This window comes from Myxocyprinus asiaticus, chromosome 3 (genome assembly GCF_019703515.2).
Source record: "Myxocyprinus asiaticus isolate MX2 ecotype Aquarium Trade chromosome 3, UBuf_Myxa_2, whole genome shotgun sequence".
Lineage (NCBI taxonomy): Eukaryota > Metazoa > Chordata > Actinopteri > Cypriniformes > Catostomidae > Myxocyprinus > Myxocyprinus asiaticus.
In genome coordinates, this window is record NC_059346.1 from 31,960,460 (window position 1) to 31,977,077 (window position 16,618).

Genomic DNA, 16,618 nt, shown 5'->3' on the forward strand with positions numbered 1-16,618 from the left:
AGCACACAATTTACAATGTAAAATATAAGCTGTTTCTTTCAACTTTGATCCTTAAATTAAAAAATGACAGGTATGCATATATGATGTCACCGAGTTTGGGGGCGTGTTGTTGAAAGTGAAAAAAACATCTAGATTCATACTGCACAGTTCGAGCTACAAAGTGTGTGTGTGTATGTGTGTGTTGGCAGATTTAAGTGGTTTACGAGGAATTTTTTTTAGGTTACAAACTGGTAATTCCAAGGGTATTATGCTATAAATGTGGTTTATGAGGACATTTCTAGTGTCCCCATAATTCAACATACTAAACGATGTTTTATTGAAAATGTAAAAATGCAGAAAGTTTTTTGTGAGGGTTAGGTTTAGGGATAGGATCTATAGTTCATACAGTATAAAAATCATTATGTCAATTGAGAGTCCTCATAATGATAGCTGCACCAACAAGTGTGTGTGTGTGTGGACGCTCGATATACTGCAGCCTTCAAAGGACACGTCCTACTTAGCACGCAGCCTTCGAAACGAGACACAGCCATAGTCCCGCCACCCAACTCACGCCACTGGTTGAGTAACGTTGTTGGGGCGGGTCTAAGCAGGTCTCTCAAAACAAACTGAGCAATTTTCATAGCGCCACAGAAACAGTTTACAGTTTTCGATTAAATTAACCTATAGTTAATAGGCTTATATTTGTCTCTGTATGCATATTAAGCTTGGAAAGGTTAATTATTTTAACACAGAAAAAATTACATCGGCTTTAAATCACTAAGCAGGACAGTGGGGCAGTGATCCACAAATCTCTGCTGCCGCCTAGAGAGAAGCACCGGAACTGCAAAACCGGTGTCTAGACCGGACGGATACTAGAAAACAGGAACAGACGGAAGCCGACCTGGATCAGAAAAAACGCTTTGAGAAATGGCGGCTGCCGAAGACAGTAACTATACGCAGAATCCCAGCGGTTCAGAGGCTCCAAAACTGTCGGATTTACTGGACCGGGGATGGAAACTGTATGAAGAAGTGGACAGCACGAATGAACCGAGCAGCTCAAACGCGGTGCAGGTGAAAGTGAAACGTGGCATCATGCAGCTGGAGGAGGCGACGAGGATGGTCAGTCAGCTGAACCTGTTCAGGTTAGACAACAACAAATCGTCCTTACACTGCAGTTAAAATTCTCTCACTGTAATCAACAAAGCAAGCGAGAGACGCGCAGGTTATAATGGGAACTTTATACATTGTAGCGTAATATAGCCAGTACTGTAGATGGGTTGTTCACTGTTTAGTAACACTCTTCTAACACTGTCATTAGATCATGTGTGTGTGTTTATGGAGTGTTATGATGAGTCATAGTTCCTCTGTCATTCCATTAGGACCAGCAGTTCACCTGCAGACTTCAGCATTGTCATCACTTGCAGTAATCTGTATCTAGAACACAAATGTGTCATAAAAAGGTTTTTGAGATCTTCCTGTGAACTTTAGGAATCCAGTTCTGATGCTTCTGCTCCGTCACGCTCACTATCTGTGTGCTGGTGTGTTTGTTTGTTTACTCTGGAGAGAATTTTTGGGCTGTCATTTGAGAATGAAATACACTTCTTAAAAGACTTCATGGCAATGTAATAAAAAAAAAATGCAATCTCCAAAGTACTTAATTTCTTGGGTCACATAGCTACTTTATACTGTTTTTGCCACATGATAATTATGAAACCACATCCAGTTTAAAGGGATAGTTCACCCAAAAAGGAAAATTCTTTCATAATTTACTCACCCTCATTCCAAGTGTAAGACTTTCTTCTGCTGAACACAAACAATCATTTTTAGAAGAATATCTCCGTTCTGTACAATGCAAGTGAATGGTTGCCAGAACTTCAGAGGTCCAAAAGGCAAGTAAAGGCATAATAAAAGTAAGCCATATGACTCCAGCAGTTAAATCCATATCTTCAGAAGCTATATAATAGATGTGGGTGAGAAGCAGATCAATATAGAAGTAATTGTTTACTATATATTCTCCTCCCTGCCCAGTAGGTGGCAATATGCATGAAGAATGTGAATTGCCAAAACAAAAGAAGAATGTGAAACTGGAGATTTATGGTAAAACTAATTTAATATTGATCTGTTTCTCACCCACACCTATCAAATCACTTCTGAAGATATAGATTTAACCACTGGAGTTTTATGGATTATGTTTATGCTGCGTTTATGTGCTTTTTGCACCTTCAAAGATTCGGCCACTTGCATTGTATGGACCTATAGAGCTGAATTATTCTTCTAAAAAAATAATTTGTGTTCAGCAGAAGAGAGAATGTCATACACATCTTGGTTGGCATGATGGTGAGTAAATGATGAGAGAATCTTCATTTTTGGGTGAACTATCCCTTCAAAAGTTTAAGCAATTCTTTTGATTTCTCTAATTTTATGCTGCAGTCATAATGAGGCACTGGAGGAAATGGCCACAGCTGATGTGAAGTACCTTCTCTTGCCAGCTCTGCTGGGTGCTCTCACTATGAAACAGGTGAATCCCAGCAAGAGACTGGAACATGTGCAGACAGCCCGTGCCTACTTCATGGACTTCCTGCAGAGGTGCAAAGAATATGAAGTGTGCAGTTTTCAGCTGCCCAGATCCAGTGAGAACAAAGCAGATACTCCCACTGAGGATCAGACAAATCCAGTTGTCCCAATGCCAACATCACAGCCAGACCTTATCGCCATGGCAACACAAAGACAAGCCAAAATTGAGAGGTGGGTTAGTTTGCTATGGATTATTTAGTATTTGGTTAATATAAATATTAACAAATTAACCCTAATGCATGGGAATTTCATCAAAGACTCTTACATATTCAGGTGTTTAGAGCACGTATATCTATCCACAAAATACCCAGATAGTGTAACATTTTCAAAATATTTTCAAGACAATAAGAAAATAATGAAATAAAATATATCTGGATATATTTTGATGTTTTATTTTTCATATATCAAAAATAGAATGCAGCAAATCAGAACAAATCTAGACCAGGATTCATTACTTTCACACTGAAATTTCATGAGACGCAACTGGCTGTCAAACACATATTGAGCTGTAATTCAAATAGTGCACCCAAATGACAATAGTCATGTCATGTGTTGTTTCTTAATCAAATAGCAATTTCAAATCAAATGTAAGTCAATCACTGAAACAACAGCGCCACCTTGAGTAAGAAATAGCATGTATATTATGTATGTGTATACGCATATGTACACATAATTCACCATTGTTGCACCCTATACACAAGGCATGTAGATTTATTTCCCAAGTACTTCTCACTTAGTTTTTTAAATTTTTGTATCCCCTTTTCTCCCAATATGGAATGCCCAATTCCCACTACTTAGTAGGTCCTCGTTGTGGCGCGGTTACTCACCTCAATCTGGGTGGTGGAGGACAAGTCTCAGTTGCCTCCCCTTCTGAGACAATCAATCCGCACATCTTAGATCCAGGCCAATTTGGTTGCTTAGGAGACCTGGCTGTAGTCACTCTGCACACATTTCTCACTTAGTTAAATATGGCTAATGTTTTCAAGTAATTATTACAGTAAACAGTCGGTAATAAAGAAAAAATAAATAAATTAAAGGAATAGTTCCCCCCAAAATGAAAATTCTGTCTTAATTTATTTACCTGTATGTCATTCCAAACCCGTTATTCCTAAAAGGACGCAAGTTCTTGCATGAACACGCATGCCACCGTGAATGAGCTTTTCATACTCTCATGAACGTGCAACAGACATAAATGTTTTTTACCTTTTAAAGTAAAAATTACTTTAATTTGCGTTGTTTCTCACCAAAATGTGTGCCTTCAGAAGACTTGGAATATGACACACAAGGTGCATGGACTAATTTTATGATACTTTTATGCCCTTTTTTAAGCTTTAACGTGACGATGTATCAACTGCCATTGTATTGAAAGCACGGATCAGGATATTCCTTTAAAGTTTTACTTTTCACATTTTTCACATAAGAAGAAAAGGCATATGGTGTGGAACAACATGAGAGTGAGTAAATAATGACAGAAGTTTCATTTTTGGGTAAACTATTTCTTTTGTAATGGCATAAAACAGTGTCAGTTCTATTAGGCTTCATTTACACTGCAAGGTGTAATGCACAGATACTATTTTTTATTTTTATTTTTTTGGTCCAGCCTGTCTTCATTCACTTAAGACATTACCAACTGTGTTTACATGAATACCTCGGCTAAACTTGCAAGAAATGCATTTAATTGTTCATACGTGCATGCACAAATACTCATCTGTTGAAGGACTTGCATTGTCACATTTTTGGCATTTTAGTATCAAAGTGGTACCAAAGTGCTGGTACTTTTGACACCCCATGATATGCTTAATAACTGCAGAAAGTTTGTTTCCTTCCATCAGTCATGCTAATGTTTTTGTAATGTTTATGTGTGGCATATTTACTCTGTAAGTTGTGTCCAGGTTTAATCAGCGTAAGGAGACTGAGGCCAAGTTGAGTGAGATCAGAGGGCTGGTGGAATCCGGCTCAGCCGATGAAGATGTGGTGAGAGATTTTTACCTGCTGAATGTGCGCAGATGGATCACACTAGCAGTGGAGGAGATCAACTCCATCGACCAGGAAATAGAGATACTGAAACGGATGGAGGCTTTCAAGCAGGTACGTGATTGCCACATGACTGTGCCTGAATGCCATTAAGAGATGAGCACATTTTCTGTTAGGGCATTGTGAAATTATCATTTTTCATTTCTGTAGAGCGTGCCCCAGCCTTCTACACCCAAAAGACCACCCATAAAGCCTTTTATCCTGACTAAGGATGCTGTGCAGGCAAAGTATGTATGCATTTCGAGTGTGTCTGTCTGTGGAGATGATATTGGTGCTTTTGAGAGTTTTTGTATATCATGTTTTCTTCTGTGTGTACTGTAGAGTGTTTGGTGCAGGCTATCCCAGCCTTGCCACCATGACCGTGGATGACTGGTATGAGCAGCACCGGCGGAAGGGCTGTTTACCTGATCAGGGTGTACCCCGCAGTGCAGGTGCTTACACTCATGCACAAACACAGTTTAACTGAATCATGCATAACATAAACCTTTATCTTTGGCAGACTTTAACTTGGTTTCAATTCCTAATGCTTCCTAAAGTCCTGGGTATACATCCAATTTGACGCGAACACTCAGCGTCGGCATACAGTCGAATGCGAGCCTGTCAAAGTGTACTCCATATAACTCTGCGCACATACATAGGTGGTTGGCGTATGCGCGCTAAGACTGCTATAATACACCAAACTTTCTCTTCAGGAGTTTAGACCCATAAAGATGTTTTTATATTCCTTTAGACTTGAGTTATACAAATGCAGGTATCTTCAGCTGTTGTTGTTTTTACCTTCATCTCCTGATACTTCTTCGTGACAGCAACAGCACAAAATGTAAGTGTTGCCACCTTGTGAACTCCAGGCGCATGTGCATTCTTCACATTCAAAGAGGCACGATTAGAAAAATCAGGCTGCGCGTGTTCAGTGCTCGAGCACTCTGCTGAAGATGAGATTTGCATCACGTGTTCTGTACGCAGACGCTCAGTGTTCGTATCTGAGCGCAGCATACTTTGGGCTTAACACTTGATTTTAAAGACCCAATTAATTCAGATTTGGAGTTTTGTGGCTTTAAAGGAATATTTCAGGTTCAATACAAGTTAAGCTCAATCGACAGCATTTGTAGCATAATACTGATTACCACAAAAAATAATTTGGACTCGTCCATCCTTTTGTTTAAAAAAAAAAAAGGCAAAAATCTGGGTTCCAGTGAGGCACTTACAATGGAAGTGAATGGGGCCAATCTGTAAACATTAAAATACTCAACGTTTCAAAAGTAAAGCCACAAGACATAAACAGTATGCCTCTTAACCAGATTTTAGTGTGATAAAATCACTTACTAAACTTTTCTGTGTAAAGTGATAGCCAATTTTACTACTTCATTGCCATGACGATGTAATGTCAGCAGTCCCTAAATGACTGTAAAAATTACGATTTATACAACTTTACAGCTCAAAAAACGAATGAGTTTTAACAGAATAATTAATGTAAGTGCTTTTATAAAATTATAAGCTTCACATTTTTGCCTTTAAACTAGAGCCCGACCGATATGGGATACGGATACCGTATCGGTTACCATAACGATAATCGGCAAATTTTTGCGAAAATTATTCGAATATGGTGGCCGATATAGTTAATTTTTGAGCTGGAATGAAAAAATGAAAAAAAAAATTTTCCATGTGGATTTTGCACCGATATGACTATGCAAAGGTACTCAGAAGGCTGCTTTCTTAAACAAATATTTTTATCAAACAATATTTGATATTATTATTATACTTTTTCAACAAATTCTAGAAATGAACAGAGAAAATAAAGAATAAATAAAAATACAATAAATAGCTAAATAAACATCAGTACTGTTTAGTATAAGTCAATTGCTGACCTTTTAAATAAAGAATAAATAAAAATACAATAAATAGTTAAATAAACATCAGTAGTACCGTTTAGTATCAGTCAAATGCTTACTATTTTAATACTGCCAGTCAATTAGGGGCAGGTTGTAAAACAAGAAGCATTTACACCTGCCGAGATAAGAGATAAACAGCTTCTGATATACAAGTTCAGGGGAAACTTTCAACGGTGGAAAACCAGACTTTTAAATATTACATTTTATAAATGCAACAACTGGAATTGTTCGGTTGAAGGGGGTACAAAACAGTTTGGTGAATACATGTTTACACATTAGCTCCCACTCAGCTGACAAAAATGAAAGTAGCTACGTGATCAGCTAGTTAGCTATAAGCTCGTTGTCATGGATGTTGTTTATTTTACTTTCCAGCATTGCGTCTCACCAACTACATAACAACATAGCGTGAAGTCAACACTCTGCAGACACAATCCACCACCGCACTGTTGTCTGCTGAGCTGCAAAAAGATGCTCTGATGTTTACCTTTCAATCTGCTACATTATTTACTGCACTGACAAAATATAGCTGGCTAACATAGCGAACAGATGTGATAAACATGAGTGACATGGTTGTCAGGGACCGGGTTAACATTATATTTGTTATGTTGAAAAGGGAAAATGATGGGGTCATTGTTTATTAACTTTCCAGAATGTATTTCACAAACTGAAAAGTTTACCGCTTAACACTGCACCACTTAACTCCGCCCTGTCTAAACCGCAATCTCAGCTCTTTACACATTGGAGTCGGAGCACGCTCTGCTGGACAAACTACGTTAAAAGGTTTCGAGGGTAATCAATATTATGCCACAAATGCTGTTGATTGAGCTTTACTTGTATTGAACATGAAATATTCCTTCAAGTCCCTGTCTGTTTGCTTTGAGGCCCTTTATGTATTAGTGTACTCCTAAACGTTGACAAAATTCACTTTTAACAGATGCATTTAAAATTTACAGTCTCTCTCTTCCGGGAAAATAATCCAATGATGACTCATTGCTTTGTATCAAATCAAAGGCTCTCTAGAATAAGAATGTCCCTCCCCCTAATACCATCTGTAATTCACAGGCTAGTAGCAGTCAGATCAGGTTCATTGCTATGATGTAACTAAAGCATATTGGCAAATTTTTTTTAAAAAGGGGCAAGTCTTTTGATATGTCCTGCTTCCTGTTTTAATAGGAAATATGTCAACACAGCCAGTTCATGGAAACTAGTAGTACAGTGTCAGAATGCTCTGTCTTTCTCTCACAGCGGATGGTAATGCAGAGGAGGATGAAAAAGCAGAAAGAGAGAGGAAGGAAGAGAATGATGATAAAGAGGCGCTGCAGAAGGCACGTGACTGGGATGATTGGAAGGACACACACCGGAGAGGATATGGCAACCGCAAGAACATGGGCTGACTTCACACACTCACACGACTCTTCTATTTCCACAAATAAACCTCTTTGAATGCTGCCAATATGTGAAATGGACACAACAAAAATGGCACTGTTGTGTTTATTTAATTTGGTTACGTTTTATTTTCTAAACCGAGTTTGCTTATTTGACATTCTTTTATATAAGCTATTTAATTCCTAAACTTTGGTGAGCTGTAATGAGTCCGTAACCCCCTGGGGCATCTATAGAGATAGAAAATTTTAAAAGGTGGTTGTGTCGATCTCTTTGCATCTCGATACTTCATTCTTTCCTATATTAGTAAACGTTTGTCTTTTCATGAATGTTGTTTTGAGTTCCACATTTCTGCTGTAAATGAATTCCAGTTTCAGTATTTTTGGATTATCTACTAGATGTTTTCCTTATACTGTCAGTACTGTTAGCTATTAGTGTCCGAATCAGCCACTCAGAAGATCGGTGTCACCCATACAATTACAATCATGTGGTGTTTGATTTGGAGCTTGTTTAGATTGCATGTTTTTTAACTGTTAGCAAATACTTGTAAGACTCAATGTCTGTTTCAGGGTCCAGCAGAGACATGTCCCGCAAGATCAGCTGGAACCAAAACCAGCACTTGCTTGGACCCTGAAACTGGATAATGAGGTTCAAAATGGCTGAAAAAACTGTGTGAAAATTTTGAACAAAATGTGTAGACTGCATTTTCTTTTTATTATATTACCACCTGGAACTTATTTTCAGTTTCTCTTTTTTTTTTTTTTTTGGGAAATATTTGTAAGGTCAAACCCCCAGTTCCTGAGTAAACCTAAAGGAAAGTAACCAATAGTCGTCAGTTCAATTGACTGTGCCTTGATGCTACATATGTCCCTGATGTGTCCCCAGGACATATACATTTCCTTGAATATGTAATTACATTTTTTTTTTTTTTTTTACCTAATAATGCTCAATTGAAGAATCAGTTTAGATCTTAAAGAGGTCGTTCACCTAAAAATTCCATCTCAGACTCATATGACTTTCTTTGTTCTACAAAACACAAGGATATATTGACAATGTAGGTCAATGGGGTCCAAAACTTTAAAAAGGACATAAAGGTAATCCATAGGACTTGAGCGGTTTAAGTCATGTCTTCTGAATGCAATATGAAAAAAAGAACAGTTTGTATTGGTAAAAGTGCAGACAAATGTGCACAGGAAAATCAATATGCTATATTCGAGTATTGTTTTTAATAGTCACCTAGTTTGTGCAGAATGAGTACTCGATTAGTTGATTACTTGTGCACATCCCTATAAGAAACTAACCAAAATTTGTCCTTTTTCACTATAAATCTTGGCATCCACAGTCGTCTTGGTGCGTTCATGCTCGGTTACACTTTCCGTGAACTGTACAGAGATGGGCCACTTCTATTAAAACGAATGGGAGAAATTGGAACACCCCACCTAGGAGCTCTAGCGCCCAACGGTCAACGGATGTTGAAAGGAAGTCCCGTCTTACAGGTAAAAGAGCCAATCACCTTTTAGACACAAACATCACCTGCCAATCATCTCGAGAAAGTGCATGCGCATTAGATACACAAGCCAGGAAAATTGCATTTTTATTGTAATCTGAGGTAAAGAAGCAAATTTATGATACCAGTGTTGTCAGATTTTACTGCTGATTTAAAATATGTTCTTTGATCGTAATCTTGACAAACCGTTTTGTTTTTTTGTTTTTTTTAGATTTCGGTGTTCCTCCATTCAAGTAGATAGGAACTGCACTGGCATGACTGAAAATATTCTCCTGGGAGCGTCCCAAAGATGGCCGACAGTGGACTGACTTGCTAGAAAGACTTTGATTTAACAGCTCATTGGCAAGTGCAACAGCATTCATCCGTCATGCGAGTTTAAGCTTTTCTGGCGATAGTTTAGTTACACTACTTTGCTAAACAACGATCGCACCGTTTTCGTGAGCATCGATCGAGTCTTTTTCAATCAAATGTATTTATATAAAATGCTTAGTTGTGTGGAGTGCGGTCAAAATTACAGATGTAAAAAAAAAAAAAAAAAAAAAAAAAGATCACAGTTAATACAGAAATGTTGTCAGTACATAGGCACATCTTAGGCAACAAAAGGTAAATCGATTATGGAAACCGAACGTTCAACGTAAATGTGCGGAAAAGTTTACTTTTATTCACTATTCTTGGTGTCAAACGGGTGTGTCTTATCAGTTCAGGGACTGAAGTGCTGGTAAAAACAGTGATAGGTGAAACTGAACCTGTAAATTATGGGATCAAAACCCCGCCAAATGTATTGCGGTCACGGATCCAAAAATAATAAGCGCAGATCAAAATAATAAGCATGAATCAAAAATATATAAACACATTTCAAATATGCTGCAAAAAAAAAAGCAAGCAAAGTCATCAGAATTGCAAACAAAATCGTGTTTTCCTTGGTTATATTTCTGTTATTTGTGCTCTCTGACAATTTTGCTCATAATTAAAAAAAAATTGTACGCTTACGCTGTATTTTTTTTTTTTTTTTTTTTTTTTTGCTTTTGTTTCCAAGTTCTGTGCTTGATTTTCCAAAACTTGTTATTAGAGTTTCACGTAAATCAGGGGGCGTTTTGCGTCCCTATTGGTCCACTAGTTCTTGATCGACAGCTCTCCTCCTCTAGCCAATCATTTGAAGAGAGGAGGTGAGGTCACTCCAATGCGACTTCAACGGCTGCTGCTCAATATTATATTATTTGTGGTTGATAGATACGCTGCTTGTGTCTGTTTGGAGTATTTTCTGCCAGCTTTAGGAAACAATGTGTTGTCCGAGCGGGCCATTATCATAGTCCGTTAACACATGTATCGAGTCAGCTGAATTTAGTTAGCAGAGTTTAGGCATTATTTAAGACTCCCTTGTTTGTAGGTTATTGGCTGCATATCTTTAAAAAAAAAACAAGGCGGGGTTGGTGTGGATGTTTGATGCATGTTTTTACTAGCTGTACCAATGTAGTCATGAGTTCAGAACCCAACCTGATTGGCCCGGCTGCTTGGGTGGGTAGACTTACGTGGGGTAACCTCCTCGTGGTCGCTATAATGTGGTTCGCTCTCGATGGGGCATGTGGTGAGATGTGTGTGGATGCCATGGAGAATAGCGTGAAGCCTCCACACTTGCTATGTCTCCGCGGTAACGCACTCAACAAGCCACGTGATAAAATGCGCAGATTGACGGTCTCAGACGTGGAGGCAACTGAGATTCATCCTCTGCCACCCAGATTGAGGTGAGCCACTACACCACCATGAGGACTTAGAGTACATAGGGAATTGGGCATTCCAAATTGGTGACTAAAAGGGGAGAAAATTAAATTCAAGAAAATTATTTTAAATGCAATTTTATCCCCTTTTCTCCCCAATTTTGGAATGCTCAGTTCCCACTACTCACTAGGTCCTAGTGGTGGCGTGGTTACTCCCCTCAATCCGGGTGTCGGAGGACAAGTCTCAGTTGTCTCTGCTTCAGAGACGGTCAATCTGCACATCTTATTACGTGGCTCGTTGTGCATAACACCGCGGAGACTCTTTTTTTTTTTTTTTTTTTTTTTATTCCTACAAAACATATAAACAAGAGCAAATCATATATATACAGTACTGTGCAAAAGTTTTAGGCACTTAAGATGTTTCACAAAAACATTTGTCTTAAGATGGTTATTTATATCTTCAGCTTTAGTGTGTCAATAGGAAAAATACATTTTAGACCCCCAAACATTACTTTTGCAAATAGAAAAGATTAGAATAGAAAAACAGGGAGCCCTGCAAGAGATGGCATTGCCCCACAGAGCCCCCCACTGAACATCATGTCAGGCTGGGATTACATGAAGAGACAGAAGGAATTGAGACAGCCGAAATAAATAAAAGAACTGTGGTGAATTCTCCAAGAAGCTTGGAACAACCTATCTGCCAACAACCAAGAAAACGTGTCCAGGTGTACCTAGGAGAAGTTTTAAAGGCAAAGGTGGCCACACCAAATATTGATTTAGATGTATGATGTTAACTGATAAATGAAAACTATTTATGGCATTGTTTTTGAAGACATCCTCATTATGCAACTTTTTTCACAAGTGCCTAAATCTTTTGCACAGTACTGTATATGGAATCAACATCTAAACCCCACAACCACCCCTCCCAATCCCCAACCCTGCCCTGACCCCCAACAAACATCCTTGTGGTCACATAAGAGTATATACACATGATTATAGACACACACAAAAAAGTCTTCTAAATGATGCTCCTTCAAAGGCCGCCACCCTCCCCATCTCCGAGCACCATTCATTAAATGAGAACTTAAAAGAACTTGTCTGGCGATCATGGCGCTTGTTAGGACCCAACTCTTTATGTGTCTATTCTCAATGTCGATGACTGCCCCATCACCTAAAATACAGAGTCTGGGCAAAATGAAAGCCGAGTGCCCAATACATCACACACAAGACTGTGAACCTTCAACCAAAACTCCTGGATCTTAACACCCCCAAAAGACATGGGTTATGTCTCCATCCTCTGATTGGCATCGCCAGCAGGTGGGTGTGTCTTTAAGACCAAGCCTATACAATCTAGAGGTGGTCCAATAAAATAGATGTAAAATCTTGAATTGCATAGGTGCACCCTTGCATCTCTAGATTCAGATTTGATGTTTTTTAGAATCCTAACCCACTCTCCCTCCTCCAGTACCAAGTTTAAATCCTTCTCCCATAATCTCTTGAGAGAAGTTGAAGCTCCGTCCTCCAGATTCTGAATTAGCAGGGAGTAATACACTGATGCCTTATGACCTTTTCCAAAAGCAGTAATCACCACTCCAAGAGTATCTGCCGCTTTAGGGGGTGTATGCTACTCCCAAAAATAGTACAGAGCAGGTGTCGTAGCTGTAAATATCTAAAGAACTGAGATCTGGGAATCCCAAAATGTTGAACCAGATTTTCAAAGAATCTCAACATTCCACTCTCATATGGGTCACCGAGTGTATTAACCCCCCTCACAATCCACTCTGACCAGCAGAAAGGGGACTTATTAATACATCATTTGGGGTTAAGCCATATGCTCGAGGCAACATTTAAATAAATCTATGAATTAAACACTCTGGACACTTTTGTCCATACCGAGTGTAAATACGAGATAACGGGGTGTAACTTCTCCGATTAGTTTGATAGAAAGGCTTTGCCCGAAATAGGGGCAAAAACTTCCTGTTCAATACAAAACCAGGGAGGGTATCTCTCAGGTGGAAGTGATCAATGAGCCAAATGTCTAAGACCGAACGCATAATAATAAAATAAAATCTTGGGTAGGCCTAGCCCACCTTTATCAATCGGCCTATGCAGTTTACTGAAATGTAATCTGGGATGTTTCCCATTCCAAATGAAGGACTTCGCTATGCTATCAAATTACTTGAAATAAGAGAGGGGGACATCTATAGGGAGTGACTGTAGCAGGTAGTTGAATTTTGGAATACAATTCATTTTAATAACATTAACCTTCCCAATCATCGATAAATGTAATGAAGCCCACCTGCCCACATCGCTCGAAATTTTTTTTTATTAAAGGGTAAAAATGAACTCTTAACTAAATCACACAAATTTGCTATGAATAAAATACCCAAATACTTAATGCTCTGTTTGGGCCACTGGAAGGCGCCCGGCTGAAAAGACGTTATCGGGCAGTATGCTGTCAGAGCCAAAGCTTTGGATTTAGACCAATTGACTCTGTATCCTGAAATCTTAGAAAAGGAATTCATAATTCTGTGGAGGCAAGGCATAGATCTAGTAGGGTCAGAGACGGAAAAAAAATAATAATCTGCGTAAAGCAGAAGCTTATGCGCCATACCTCCCGACACCACCCCGGAAAATCATTCTCCTTTCTTATCGTGGCTGCTAATGGTTCCAGGGCAAGACAAAACAATGATGGGGAAAGAGGGCAACCCAGCCGGGTCCCCCTATCCAGAGTAAAATAATCTGAAATTAATCCATTTGTTTGTACCACGCTACCAGGTGTCTATAAAGTAACTTAATCCATCCAATAAAAGTATTCCTGAACCCGTATATTTCCAAAATATTAAAAAGATACTCCCATTCAACCATATCAAATGCCTTTTCAGCATCAAGTGAGATGGCCTCGACCAGAGTCTGCTCATTCGCCACTGACCATATGATATTGATGAAATGCCTAATGTTATCAGAAGAGCTACGGCCCCTAATAAAACCCACCTGATCTGTATGTATAAGAGATGTCATAACTTAATCGGTTAGCCAGAATTTTTGACAATATTTCTACGTCTTGCTGGATCAGGGAAATTGGACAGTAACTCTTACATTCACTTGGATCTTTGTACTTTTTAAGAATCAGACTGATACGGGCTTGTGTCATGGTTGGCGGAAGCTTTCCATTCTTTAATGATTCCATATAAACTTCTAACAAAAGTGGAGCCAGTTCTGTAGCATAAGATCTAAAAAATTCAGCGGCAAAACCATCTTGCCCCAGAGCCTTGCCTGTAGGCAAGGTCTTAATTAACTCTTCAAGCTCCTCAAAGTTTATCTCAGAATCAAGAGAATTGTTTTGCTCAGTCGTCAGCTTAGGGAGTTCTAATGGTTCCACAAAGTTTCTAATATCTTCATCGATAGATGAAGATATCGAACTATAAAGATCAAGGTAGAATTGTTTAAAAGCATTATTAATATCAATGGCTGAGGTAAATATTTCACCGCCAGCAGATTTCACTGAGGGAATGGTAGAGAAAGACTCTCTCGGCTTTATATATCTAGCCAAAAGCTTCCCCTGCTTTGTCCCCCGTCTCAAAGTATGACTGTCTTGCCCTGAATAGCCAAAACTCCACCTTCCGCGACAAAATAGTATTATATCTGTATTTCAATCGGGTAAATTCTCTGAGGCCATCAGACGACATCCGGCACTTCAGTTCTGCCTCGACACTATTAATATTCCCTTCCAACTCCACAAGTTCTCGTGCTTTGTATTTTTTGATGAATGAGGCACACTGTATGATCTGACCCCTAAGAACTGCCTTAAGTGCCTCCCAAGCCATGCCCACAGAGGATAATGAGGACCAGTTGGTATCCATATAAACACTGATTTCAGTCTTTAACATTTGTTGGAAATCAGGATTTTGCAAAAGGTATACATTAAGGCGCCAACTATATGATTTATTTTTCTCCGTATGTGGCAACACCTCTAAACTCACCAGGGCGTGATCTGAGACTAAGATGTTTCCAATTGAGCAATCAACAACAGATGAAATAAGGGACTTATATATATATATATATATATCAATTCTAGAAGAAATCTTATGGACTGATGAAAAAAATTTATAGTCCCTCCCAGATGGGCTTAAAAGTCTCCAAATATCTGTAAGACCAAGATTTTTACACATCCTGTGAAGCGTCAATGTTGCTCTAGGGGCCTTGCACACTTTTGCTTCACTATGATCAAGGATTGAGTCCATCAAAAGATTAAAGTCTCCTCCCAATATTATATCATGAGGGGTGCCAACGGCTTGCAACATCCCTTCAAGATCTATAAAAAAGTCCTGATCATCAGTGTTAGGTGCGTAAATATTAGCCAAAATCAACCTTTGCCCCTGAATTTCTGGTAAAACAATAATGACTCTTCCTAATTTATTTTTACTCTGTTTGAGACATTTTAATTGTAGATGTTTACTTATCAGTGTAATGACTCCCCTACTCTTACTTGTGCCAGCACTAAAGAAAACATGTCCACCCCATATCTTCCCACAATTTTCAGCTTCATGTCGGGAAAGATGCGTTTCTTGAAGAAACGCTATATCATATTTCTTATGTTTAAGAAAAGAAGTAACCTTCCTTCTTTTTTTGGGGTGCCCCAACCCATTCACCTTCCACGTGAAGAGAGACAATCCACTCATATTAACATTTGACATTTTGACATATTAGAAAAAACAGATTGTGTGTCAAAAACAAAATTATAAAGACCACATTCCAACATTAGTGCAACAGTCATACCCCAAACAGAAAAAAGAAAAACGTGTGTCCATCCCTCTAAACTCAAACAGTCCATGTATGCCTATGAGAGCCCCTGCGACAACTTTGCTGTTGGATTGCTCAAGTCCAGTGCTTCTGTACACATTTTGTGAGACAGAATTACATAACAGAAAATAATCTAAAAACAATCTCCAGCCAATAGGCAGAGTAAACACAAAGAACATGTAGATTCATTCACAAAACTATATCGAAGGTGTGTTCCTCCTCAAAACAAACTCCAGCCGCTAGCGGAACCAGCACAAAAAGAAAAAAAAAAAAGCTGTTCAGTTTCCTCGGACAGTCAAATGAGTATTCAGTGAGCTTGCTGTTCATGAGTGAGCAGATTACCTAATCCTTCCAATGTCCTGCAAAAAATACTCCACAAAACAAACTCCAGCCAATAGGCGGCATAAGCACAAAGAACGAGCAGATTCATCCACAATTGTCCCAAAGGAGTGTTATTCCACAAAACAGACTCGAGCCACTATGCGGAACCAGCACAAAAAGAAACAAGAAATGCACCCAGCTTCCTCGGACAGTCAAGTGAATGTTCAGTGAGTCGAGCTCACTTGGGAGCAACGTGAGAAACACACCATGACTTCCTCAGTCCATTGATAATATGAAAGACATCGCTTGTTGTGGACATGTAAATATTTTGCAGCCATCCTTAGTATCTATTCTGTAAAAAAGAAAGGTTATAATTTTCCCAAAGAGGGATGAATTTTCTATCCATTCCGGAG

The 16,618-nt window shown here is 38.9% G+C and overlaps 1 protein-coding gene across 1 annotated transcript; it reads left to right on the plus strand.

The window, feature by feature from the left end:
• Positions 1–865: 865 nt before the first annotated feature.
• On the plus strand, positions 866–8,596 carry LOC127425835 (immunoglobulin-binding protein 1-like). The gene is made up of 6 exons (XM_051672133.1): positions 866–1,121; positions 2,410–2,724; positions 4,446–4,641; positions 4,738–4,814; positions 4,909–5,018; positions 7,722–8,596. The coding sequence occupies exons 1-6, from the start codon at positions 907–909 to the stop codon at positions 7,868–7,870; spliced, it is 1,062 nt and encodes a 353-aa protein (XP_051528093.1). The 5' UTR covers positions 866–906; the 3' UTR covers positions 7,871–8,596.
• The last annotated feature ends 8,022 nt before the right edge of the window (positions 8,597–16,618 follow it).